The sequence below is a fragment of the Musca vetustissima genome, unplaced genomic scaffold, assembly GCF_032173495.1.
Source record: "Musca vetustissima isolate MV318-11 ecotype Yass unplaced genomic scaffold, APGP_CSIRO_Mvet_v1 utg15918, whole genome shotgun sequence".
NCBI classification, from domain to species: domain Eukaryota; kingdom Metazoa; phylum Arthropoda; class Insecta; order Diptera; family Muscidae; genus Musca; species Musca vetustissima.
Window position 1 is genome coordinate 42,085 of NW_026879446.1, and position 13,039 is coordinate 55,123.

At 31.2% G+C, this 13,039-nt stretch overlaps 1 protein-coding gene across 1 annotated transcript; it reads left to right on the forward strand.

The window, feature by feature from the left end:
* The first annotated feature begins 250 nt into the window (after positions 1-250).
* Positions 251-12,608, forward strand: LOC133324353 (flightin). Its single transcript, XM_061533197.1, has 4 exons — positions 251-324; positions 5,632-5,872; positions 5,933-6,088; positions 12,471-12,608. Exons 2-4 carry the CDS (start codon positions 5,634-5,636, stop codon positions 12,601-12,603), a joined length of 528 nt encoding a protein of 175 aa, XP_061389181.1. The 5' UTR covers positions 251-324; positions 5,632-5,633; the 3' UTR covers positions 12,604-12,608.
* Positions 12,609-13,039: the final 431 nt, after the last annotated feature.

Consider the following 13,039-nt stretch of genomic DNA (forward strand, 5'->3'; position numbering starts at 1 on the left):
ACCTTAAATATCAATGTCTGTATCATTTATCTTTACAAAATTTTAAGGGAGATACATTTGTAATAGATATACACGACCAATGTAATATTTACAACGACCATTCTCATATTGATTTTTACCACTTTAGTAGTATAATTTTCTTTTTCAATGAAATATGAATGTCTAAATCATTTGCCAAAATTTATTTCCGCATAGGTGTTAACTAAGTTCGTATATGAAGTAATGTACCAGAACTAAACGAAAATAGCGGTATTGAATATTTTTTACATTTAGTCTTTTTTATACTACTCTTCCAATAAGTCGTTTTGTCAGTAACATTAAGAGGTGAGATTTTATGTCCTTTTATAAATTAAAAATCATATTTTCATCAGTATCGACACGAAATAAAGTAAAGAGTTATTTACAGGCAAAGAGATTTGTCCCACGACTAAGCACGCATTATTAGGAAGGAGAAGTTTTTAAAGTTTTTAGTGCATGAATGTGGAGGTGCTGATCATTGAACTAATTTTGTGATCTGATATAGAAGATATGCTGCAATAATAAAGTAGCATGATTTTGACGTAAACGCACTAGATGGCGTTAATTGTGGATAAATGTTTAGTTTTTTGAAGGATCTTGCCTAATTAATGATTTTACTTTACTTTGTAAAACTTTTTCACGAAATCAACATGAACATGATATTCATGATATTCCGTAATCAACCTAAGTCAATTTGAAAGTTAGAGTTTCTAACACAAATTGAACATATTTTAAATTATGTTCCATATTCAAAAATACATACATATACATAATCCATTTTGTTTTATGCACGTTAAGTTAAAACAAATCGTTATTTGAAATATTTTGTGAATTGCAAAATGTAATTCGTATTTCAGAATTGAAATACTATATTTAAAGCGTATATTATTTAATTTTCAAAAGAATAGTAACACATTCTGTCATCGGTACCAATGCAAATATCATGAATTTTTCTACGACTTTGTATAAAAATGTGTAAATGTGGCTTATACATTACAAACTGTAAAAAGACTTTCAGCCTGTTTTTTAATTTAAAATGTCCATTCGTTCGTCGAAATAATGAAAGATTACTCATTTTGGGTTTTGCAAGCAAATAAAGAGTTCTAGTGAGTGAGAAATAGAAAAGAGCATTTGGTATTCGAAGAACAAATACCCTTCGATTGAAATAAATAATAAAAAAATGTATTTGTTTACTACAATTGTTAGAATTATAACAAAAGTGAATAATTCTGAAGAAAATGAATGAAGAAAATGTGTGTATGTGAATGTATTTTATGTTGAATTAAAAAAAATTATGTCGTAACCATTTACCTGTAGCATATTTTAAATATTGTAAATTTTAATATCAAGGAATACAACACAAGGTAAAAAATATATTCCGTAATATTTATGTACACATATATTTTTTGTTAAAATCACTAAATCAATTCAAGCCCGTCCGTTATATTAAGCTCTCATCGGAAATATAATTTTTGCTATCGTAGACTATCCGTCTTTTTAATTCCGGACATTTTGAGACGGGTAGAAAGTTTCCCGGTGGATTTTTTTTTTAAATATGGACACGCAAAAGGTTTAAATCACTTGTATATGTCTATATCCCATATGGAAAATTGATCTCTAAGGATCATGTCGCCTTTGTCATTTCGTTGCAATACCTCGAAATATTCAACGCAAACCCCATAAAATATTTATAATCTTGAACAAATTAAAGTTTAGTATATGCATTTTTATTGCTCCTAGGATGATTGGTATTGAAAACAGGATATATCTGCCCGATCGATCGATTTGAATTAAACTTGACACGTATAAATATGTATGCTGTAGGACCCCGTCCTGTCCAAAGATCAAATAGGAAAAACTATAATATGGAAAATATATAGGAGCTATATCTAATTTAACACATGTCATTCGAGATTTTTTCCGTTAAGCTGTATACAATTTTTGGTTACATGGTGCACCATTTAAGGGGACCCCCCCCCATTCTCGGGGTCAAAATTTTTGTTGACTTAATTCCAATCTACACTAATTCAAGAATGTCCCTGCAAAATTTCAAGTTAAAATCTCAAGAACTCTTGAAGATATAGCCGATTTATTGTGTCAGCATCAAGTGACGGCTGAAGGGCTTCTCAAACTTTAAACGCGTTTTTCTCTAAACATTTTTTTGCGAATGGCGGGCACGATAACTCAAAAACTAATAACCCAATCGATTTCAAATTTTTACACGTATCTCTGTGAGTGTACTGCTATCGTATGAACTAGGATAAAGCCAATCGGTGAAGATCTTCCTTATTTTTTAACTTGGTTTTTGGTAAAAAATCGGTGATTTTTCAAAAATATTTTTTCAAAGGTCCGCCATTTTGTTAATTTTAGAGCGAGGTCAATAATCCTAGTTCATACGAGAGCCAGACATGTACTCTTTCTAACACCGTTGGAATTTTCGAATTCCGATGTTCCAGTGAGGAGTTATCATGCCCGCCATCAAAAATAAGGACTTTTCTTTGATCACAAAAAACAACAACAAAACAACAACAACATTTTTTTGTAAATTATTTTTCTTCCTTTTTAAATCTTCAAATATATATGTGCAAAGTTACAAACCTTAACAAGCATTGGTATTCATTTACCAGCCCATTTAAAATCTTAAAAATAAAAAATCGAGAATGGGGGGGGTTCCCTTAAATGAAATCGGACGAACATATTTATAAATCTGAAACGGATTTAATTAACAAAATTGAAAACTCGTCATTATTATACCCTCCACCATAAGGTGGAGTGAATATTAAACAACTCGAAATATTCACCGGAGACCGCACCAGTATATGGACATCTCCGCAAAAGATAAACCAAAGTCAAAGAATTTTTTCTTCAATTGTACTCAAATACGTGAAATAACGACAAAAAATAAAAAGAAAAACACTTTAGTATTTTGTCTTTTTGTTCCTGGGATAAGGACTTCAATATAAGGAGTACAAATGCAAACACTGCAGAAATAAAAACTGCAAAATCAAAAACGTAAGTTACCAAAAAAGATCATTAAAGTTCACATACATTGCAGAGTTTTCCCATTATTAACAATAAAAAGTCAGGTATATATTAGAAATCGCGTGAGTAACCGCTCTTTTGTGGCTTTTACTCCTAAAGTACTACAAAAAGAATTAAGTGTGAATTAAAAAAAATCCTTGGGTTTGATTTATTTAAAATTCAAAGTTTTATTTTACTTCCGAAAGTTGTGTAAGTGACCGCTGAAGTGTCCATAAAACTCTTGATCAGAATAAAATTCTTTGTCGATTTACACATGTCCGCCTCTTGAACTTACGATAGAGATCGCAAAACTTAAGATTGAGCTCTAAATCTTTGCGCAGACATTGCTAGTATTCTTACGATGTTTGGTATTGCAAATAGCATATATCATTCCACGTTTTGGTGTAGCCTCCATATAATGGTACCTCCAATATTCGGTATTTTGGACACGTTTTCCCATTGAGTTGGCTGTAATTTGGTTCTCATTGTATATTTACCCAAGTTTCGGAACTGTACACCCCAAAATTCGGGGTTTTGGAGATTTTGTGCGTGTTTTCCAACCGAACTGGTTGTTATTTGATATTTTGGGTTCTCATTAAATAAAACATATCCGCATTTTTAGAATTTGCGGTAATTTGGTATTTTGTATTATGATTGGCTATCGATAAAATTAGTGATCGTAGAGTGTAAAACTTAACACGCTTATTATTGTTTTAAAATGAATCTTGCTCGATATTCCAAATTTTTGATTGGGCAATTTTTAATTGGGCAAACTATGTGTATAGGGCACAATTTACAGGAAATTGGACGAACATATGGTAGCTATATCTATATCTGAACCGATTTTCACGAAACTTAACACTTGTCCTTCTAGAATCAATTCAGTTTGTAGCGCTGATGTTTTTTTAATTCTTCTTACTCATTTTAAGTTCGTTTGTTTACTCAATAATTTGTAAAATATTATAAAATAAAAATAATAAATTGTTCTCAAGCAAATTTATTGTTTTGTGAATTTTATATTGTTGATGATCGATAAGAGATCGTATACGGCGCAATACGGTGCTAAATTGTTGACGTTTCGTGACATAACTATGGAAGGCATGAGAAATTGATAGTTGGTTTGATTTCAAATAAAAAGAACAATAAATTACAAAAAATTTCATGTAAGTCGATCGACATATTTTCAACAAATTCAAATTTTAAAAATTCTTAAGCTATACATTGTTTTCAAGATGTGAATATGGGCGTTAGAAATTATACATGGTGTAATTATTACAAAGTAGGGCACAGTTACCAACTGATTGTAATTTTTTTTTTCAAGGTGGCTTGTTCTATCAAATCAAAATACATATTTTGTATACACCTAAGTCTGTTTTTACACGGTCTTTTTGTACACGGTTTTGATATAACACGGTTTGAAAATTTAATATTTTTAATTTTTTAGACGATTTTATTACATTTAGCACGATTTGAAATTTTATGTACTTAAATTTTTTTGTCATATTAAATTTTTGCGAAGTATGTTCATATCACAAAAAAAGTATTTATGAAAGAAAAAAGCCTGAAACCATCGATAGTATATTTGCGAACACTAGCTTAAAGATTTAAGTGAATTCCCCTTTAGCGCGTACAAACAATTTTTACTGGTCAAAGCAAATGTGAAATTTAGGGGAATTCCCTTTATGTATAAGATCAATGTCTTTTTTTACACGGCTTCTTCTGGAACCAATCTAACGTGTAAAAACATACTAAGGTGTATGTGTGTGTATTGTTATGAATACTACTTAAAAGAAATTGAAAAATATTCAAATTTAATGGAAATGAAAATGGCTTTTTTATCGCGTCCGCCTGGAAGTATTTACTTTGTTATGGATGAAATAATTATTTCATGGTATTACAGTATTTTGGAAAGAAGTCATAAACTTTCATACATTTTTCGCGTTTTAAGTTATGTGTTGAAAAATGTCAAATAAGACTGAATAAGCCACCTCCTACATAGTTGCTTTTTTGTTATTCAACTCAAGCTACCCTACCTTGTATTATTGTACCATGAAATTATATTTATAGGTTTTGGAGGCAGGGGACTTGAAAATATTATAAAATAAAAATAATCTAGCAATTTTTGACACTGAGCACATGACATGCGTACATTTCAAAGGAGGGAATTTCATTTAAATTTTGAAAGTTGAATACTGTCAAAGGCATAATAATGAAATAATTGGAAACATATGACTGATTGAGATTATCTTCGATAACACTCGCTCGTCTTCCTGATATCAGAGCCAACCAAAAATCATACGCTAGCGTAAATTGTAAAAACGTGCTCTCATTTGTTCTCTTTTCCTCAGTCATCTTCTGCACCGTAACTTTAGCTTATTTTCGACTCTAACCATATATATATATATATTTTGTTTTGGTCTATCATGATCATCCACCTCCCCCTTACCCGCAACCTGGGGACGCGCCCGGTAGCAGACTAACAACTCCCTTTGTATTTATAGGAATAAGAAGTAGTGAAAAACGAATCTAATGTTATCAATCATGCCTTTCATTTAAAACTACTTTGTATCTGTTATAAACATTTAATTTTAGAAATGGGAGATGAAGAGGATCCATGGGGAGCTGATGATTCTGAGCAACAGCCTGAAGTCGCTGTAGCACCACAACCCGCGGCTACAGAAACTCAAGCGCCTCCAGCAAGCCAAACGTCTGCAAGCGATGCTCCATCTGCGGATGCGCCAGTGACGACGGATGCTGATGTGGCACCACCTCCTCCACCAGTGGAAGATGATGGCTACAGAAAACCTGTCCAATTATACAGACATTGGGTTAGGTGAGCAGAAACCTCATGTACCTTCTTCGAAAAATTAATTTAGGCATTATTTTATATTAGGCCAAAATTCCTGCAGTACAAATACATGTATAATTATAGAACGAATTACTACGATGATGTTATTGACTACTTAGATAAAAGGCAAAAAGGTGTCTCTAGAGAAATACCCAGACCACAGACATGGGCGGAACGAATTTTAAGAAGCAACTATTCCAGGTAATTTTTTTACTAAATATGTTTGATAAAGCTTTAAGACTTATTTTGGTAAAGAGCAATTATAACGACACATAAAAATTATAACAATAGTAAGCTGATATATTCTCCATTTTAACTAAGCATTGAAAAAATGTTTTAAATTATACTTAATGTAATTCTAATGCACAAAATTCAAACTACAGTTGAAATTCCGTTTATAATTTATATAATTTTCTAATTTTTTGAAAACTATTAATTGTTTAAATTAAAAATAATTTCGGCACGTTGAAAATTATATGGGAAATTACAAAATTCCATTAAAAAAATTTTTTTGGGAGCACATTTATGATTTTTGGTACATAGGTTAAGAAAAATATGCTGATTCGAAATCTGTTCGCGTTCACAAATTTGGATGCTGCGCACAAAAGTTATAGCGGTTTTAAATCTTGTATTTCAAAAATATATTAAATGGATTCCTTTTTGTTGCAATTCGCGAATTTCTTCACAAATGTATAAACACATTTGTTTTCTTTGCATACTTGTCAAATCACATTGAAATAAGGTACAATATTCGCTAAAAAACAAAAAGAAGCATAAGGATATCTGAAAATAAAATAAATTAATTTTTTTAATAAGACAGAACTTTTTTTTTTTGAATTTTAAATTTTTTAGTATGGTTAAGGGAATACGGTTTTGCCTTAATCTTCGAAAATATATGACGCCTATTTTAAAAGGATCGGTGAAGAACCGCATATTATTCGCGTATCGATATATTTTTGACCGATTTTCACACAGATTCGCGAATATGATAACACAATCATGAATGTATTTAAAATCAATTCGAAGAAAAACGCGATTATATACGCGAATTTGTCAAAATATGTTTTTGCAGTTTTTCCCACATTCAAGGTTCCTATATCCGCCGTTTTATTGGGCGGAATTGAACATGGATGGGCTCATTAGATCCGGCACGTAAAAAAACTAAAATCACGCGGGGTTCCACGGAATTTGAATGGACTTTCTTAATTTTAGACTCAAAATATATGTTTTTTATAAAAAATTACGCACCAAATTTTCGTCTTCGGAACTAAATTGCAAAGAAGCTACGGTGAGCACATTCATGAGATATACACTAAACGTAGCCAAATCACGAGTTCTACAATCCTATAATCAGTTTAGTCCATTATCTGGATTCAAAAAACATCGAAAATCAGGCTTCAAAATGTCATCATCCATTTCGGGTGGATGCAGTGATTATATCGAAAAATCATACATTAGAACCATGTTGTCCATGGGGTATTCTGCAACTTAGTCACTGATCACATATGCGTGCGTTGTGTAGTTTAGCCACAAATCAGGAAGGAACACAAAAAAACTCGTTGGCTTCAACACATTTTCACACATATTTTTACATTACCACCATCACAGCTTCCACGCAACTTATTATTTATTACCAATATTTGGACAAAAACGCTTCATTTTATAGAAATGAATTTGAATTATATGCAATATGTTCATATTTCGCGAGTTATAACCTTGCAAACCTCAGCTTCAAGGAATTTAAAAGATTTTTGTAATTTCCCATATACACAAAATTGCATTGTACTTTTAGCACGCAATATTTAAGATATACATTTCCTTTGTTTCTATACTCCAATAACATTTACTGAGTACTTTGTGTACCTTTAGAATGCTATATTTAAGATATACAGACTCGAGTTTTAAAATAAACCCAATTTTACGACATGTTTTGGTATAGCCCGTTCCAGAGATAGGTCGCCCAATTGGCGCGTGGTGACATGATGAAGTAAAGTTTTTACTCCAGTATAATACATTTTTTGAAATTGATCATATGGAAAGGTTTAGCATATCACGGCGTTACCCAAATGAAAATTGTACTAAAATTAGTGCATTCAATACTATTCGTAAACATGAACTCGAATGAACATGAATTTCCGTAGCTCAATCCTACACCTAATCAATAATCTACATTCCAAATTTCAGGATTCCAGCTCTATCCATTCACCCAAATCAAAATTGTACCAAATTTAGTATCATTTAGCACTTTTCATACTCATAAGTAAGAATTTCTAAAACAACATCAATCTTACACGTTAACCGAAATCCTTATTCCATCAAAGTTCAAATTGTACCAAATTTAGTTTTTTTTCATACTCCTAAGTACGTATTTCCAAAATTACCTCAATCCTGCTTTCAAATAGTAATCGTTAGTCCAAATTAAAGAATTCCAGCTCTATATGTTCACCAAACATCAAATTGTACCAGATTTTGTACCACTCAGTACTTTTCGTACTTATGAATTCGAATTTTCAACACTATACTCTAACAGTAATTTTATTTTCAAATATAAGTTTTCCATATCGATCCTTTCATTCAAATCTAAATTGTACTAAACTTAATACCATATTACACATTTTCTAAACTACCTCCATGTCTCAATTCTACACTCCTAACAATTCTATTCAATTCTACACCATATTAAGTACCATTTAGTGCTTATCGTATCCATAAGTAATTTTCATTCCAAATTTAAGTTTTCCATCTCTATTCGTTTACTCAAATCTAAAATGTACCAAATTTAGTACCATTTAGTACACATAATGACGAATTTTTAAAACTACCGACATATCTCAACCCTGCAATTCAACTGTAATTTTAACTCAAAATTTCAGGATTTCAGCCCTATCTGTTCACACAAAAACAATTTGTAAACTATTTGGTACCATTTAGTACTTTTTGTTTCTATAATTCCTAACTACCTCAATCCTACACTCCAACAGTAATTTTAATTCCAAAATCCTGAAGTCCAGCTCAATCCGTTCACACATGATCAAGTTGTACCAAATATAGTACCATTTAGTACACATAAGTATCCATTTCTCAATGCTTGTTCCAACACCATTATTCCAAATTTTAGGTTTCGAGCTCTCTCCGTTAACCAAAATACTAATTTTACCAAATCTATTGCCGTTTAGTACTTTTCGTACACATAATTGCGAATTTCCAAAGATGTCTCAATAGCTCAATCTTCAACAGTAATCTTAATTCCAGTTTTCAGCTCTATCCGTTCAAGCAAAATCATACTAAATTTAGTACCATATAGCATTCTTCGTACCAATAAATACGAATTTCCTAAACTACTCAATCCTACACTCCAACTGTCATTTTAATTCCCAAATTTAGTACTTTTCGTACACATAAGTATGATTTTTAAGCTACCTCAATCCTGTACTCCAACAGTAGTCCTAATTCCTATTTTCAGGATTCAATCTCTATACGCTCAACTAAATGCAAATAGTACCAAAATTAGAACCATTTTGTACTTGTTATACACATAAATACCAATTTCTTAAACCATTTCCATACATCAACACCTCTTCACAACCTGTATTCCATATAAAATTTCAAGATTTTAGCTATATATGTTCAATATGTATACAATTAGAACTAAATTTAGTAAAGTTTACTACTTTTCGTACACTTATAGGTCGAATTTTCAAAAACATCTTTTTAACTTTCCATCTGTGACCCACATTCCAAATTTCAGAATTCTAGCTCTTCCCGTTCGTCTAATACAAGCGGTACCATATTTGATACATTTTAGTACAGTTCAAATTTTCAAAAACCCAGCGTTATCTCACGCCTACACACCAACAACAACCCACACTCAAAATTTCAAGCTTCAGCTGTTTGGTCTGGGCGATGATCTGTCAGTCACCCACTTACTTAACACTAATATATTATACATTAAGAAGATTGAAATTAATGCAAAAATGCGATGGGTTGGGACAAACTAATTTTAATGTATTTGCTCGATTTGTTACTTGTGTTTTTTCATCCATTTTTATGCTACAAAATCAAAATAAAATTCACAAAACAATAAATATGCTTAAGAACAATTTTATTTATTTATAAAACATAACAAAACAGCTGAATAAATATCAGCTGATGGTACAAGAAAATTCTTACTGAGTAAATTTTCCTTGCAAGAATGGCAAATTCTCAATAACACAACAGTTAAATTCGCTCTCTCAATCCATGGGAGCATTCTTCTGCCAAATAGGAAGTATGTAAAATGTATACTTACCGTTGCCACCAAAAATGATGTTTTCGCTTGATCATGTTCTGATATAATCCCGATTTCACAACAAGTGTTGTGATGCAGGGACGTACGCAAGGGGGGCCCGGCCCCCCCCCCCCCCAAATGAATTTTTTTCACAGTAAATTTATGTTTGCAACAGCGAATTTTTTCATTTTGTACTGACGGGCCCCCCCAGAAATGAAATCCTGTGTACGTTGCTGTTGTGATGTACCATGCTTTACCAAGGTTCTATAGAATAACTCAGACCTCCGAGATAGGACATTTATCTTCCACAGTAACATTATTTAGTTTACTGAAATCAATGGCGAGACATTTTCTTGCGTTATATTAAGGTGGTAGAGGGTCTTATTATTCAATTTTTAATAATTCTTTTATTTCAGAATTGACGAAGTCCTCCACACCCATTAGGCACGGCTATCGTAGCTACGATATTAGTGTTGTATGGAAGTGCTTCCATGGGTTTGCAGAAAGTCCGGAAAATTTATACATAATTTCCTTATCGTTTCTGATATTCAAAGTCCTCAATTTTCCCAAAGCGTGGACTGATACTAATAACGCATGGCCGATATATTTTATTATCGTCAGGTTCGAGTTTTTTTATCACGATTTCCTTGGAAAGCGGAATGATTAAAACCGGTGGCTAAATCGTCTTAGTATTCCATAATTTGTAGTCGTTACTATTTCGAGTAACGACTATCCCAAAATGTTTTTTTACCAAAATGGCGTATTCGTCACCTTAATCATGTTCCCAAATCCAGTGGATTGTATTTTATGTATATGATCTGTAATTTACATTTGAGATCGAGTGATTTTCGTAAATATAAACGCTCAAAAATTGTTAGAAATGGGTTGTCTAACCAAAAATGTTAATTTTAATCAAATTGCAATAGAATTCAACGAAATACCATACATTATTTCATGTTTTGACCGTTGATCCTTTCGCTATTGTTTGTATCGTCTTTCTATCGGCACCCTAGGAAAATCGCGCACCTCGCACTTTGTAATACAGGATAATATTATTTACCATTTTTTTATTTACTATCAATAAATACAGGCTTTTTCAATAGACATCTTAAATTACATAAAATTTATACTGGTACAAACTCTCAATATTATGCCAATTTTATATCCTGTTTTAGGGAATATTGAGAATTGTCAATGTCGATTTGACTATCACTCATATTCTATCCAATTTCTACCCTGCTCTTTTTATTAAGTATTTAAAATAAGATGTCTTTGTAATATTTTTTACTACAATTTTCATATTTTTAAATTCCGCTAGAAATTCTAATATTCCTGTTGAATTAAGAATTATTTTCCATTTTTTTTATTAAATTCAGACGTTTCCCGTAGTTAGAATTGGTACATCACTTGTACAGATACAAAAATTGCAACAACAAATCACTTGTCAGTGGAACAATACTCAATAAAATAATAAAATACTTTTACAATTTAAAAAATCTTTATTTCCATTAAAAAACTTTGCTTAATTATGACAGAGAGTCACTGACATTAATTTGGGGTAATAAAATTATAATTTTTGACAATGAAGGTACAGCAAGAAAAAAAATTTGAACATATCAGTGCACGAGACTATCTTCCTTATTATGACATGCTCTCTTCCATAAGATAGAGTCATTCCGTTAGTAACACCTCGAAATATTGTCAGAGACCCCATATTTTTGATCATGTTCTGTCGGTTTAGCCAAGTTTGTCTGTTGAAACCACGTCGTCGTGATAATTAAGATGACATTTTGAAGTAATATATAATTATAGTTTGAGGACGAATTTTTAACCGAGTGGGATATATTTGATATTTTATGTCAAATAAATGGTTACCCATTCCTGGTTTCTAGGTATGAGACATTTGTTCCAATAAGTTGTAAAATCAATTTTTGGTTTAATATTGACAAATTGAAATTATCAAAAACTGTTACAAAAAATAGTGATAAACATCCAACATTCGCTATGTTATAGCTAATGTATGCCAACAAGTGATAAAAATATTTATTGACATAGCCCCCATATAAAAGTCTTTTAGTATGTATTATGTATGACATCTCGTGATGGAGTGGAGTTGTTTTAAGTTCAAATTTTTATTTATAAAATTAATTATATTATTGTGATAAACAATTATTAATTTGTATGTATATGGATTTTTACTTATTAATATTATATTATTATCATTAATAAAATTAAATAATATGCTAAGAGTGGAGAAACTTAAAACAGTAAATTATAAAATATATATTAAACAATTTCTCGTATCTATTCTTACAGTGTACGAAGCCTGGACTTTGAATCTTCCAGCAAGAGGGATCATCAATTAATTCAGACGTTAGCTGCATCAATTCGACCACATAACTACCACACAAAGGCGTATATCAACCAAAAATATGCCAAAGTTCTCTAAATCGGGTATCCTGTTGTTGAAAGCTTGAATAATGTAAATATTTATCTGACCAATTTACTTTTAAGTCTAATTTTATCTAAAACATGTTAATGTAGAGTTTCATTGCATTAAATAAATTTGTGAGAAAATAGTATTAAAAATATCTTGTAATTTCTTATATCTCACATTTATACAGTAAGCTGACATTATATTAACTTATCTATCTATATATATATAAAAATGAATTGCTGTTCGTTAGTCTCGCTAAAACTCAAAAACGGCTGAAAGGATTTTTCTTATCTTAGTCATGAAACGTTAGTGGAGCTTCAGGGAAGGTTTAAAAGGTTCAAAAGATTTGAAAATCGCGAAAATTTTGCAAAAAAAAATTATAAAGCATATTTGCATTTCCACGAATTTATTATCGAGCTATTTTGGTTGCACCATGTCACAGATGTTA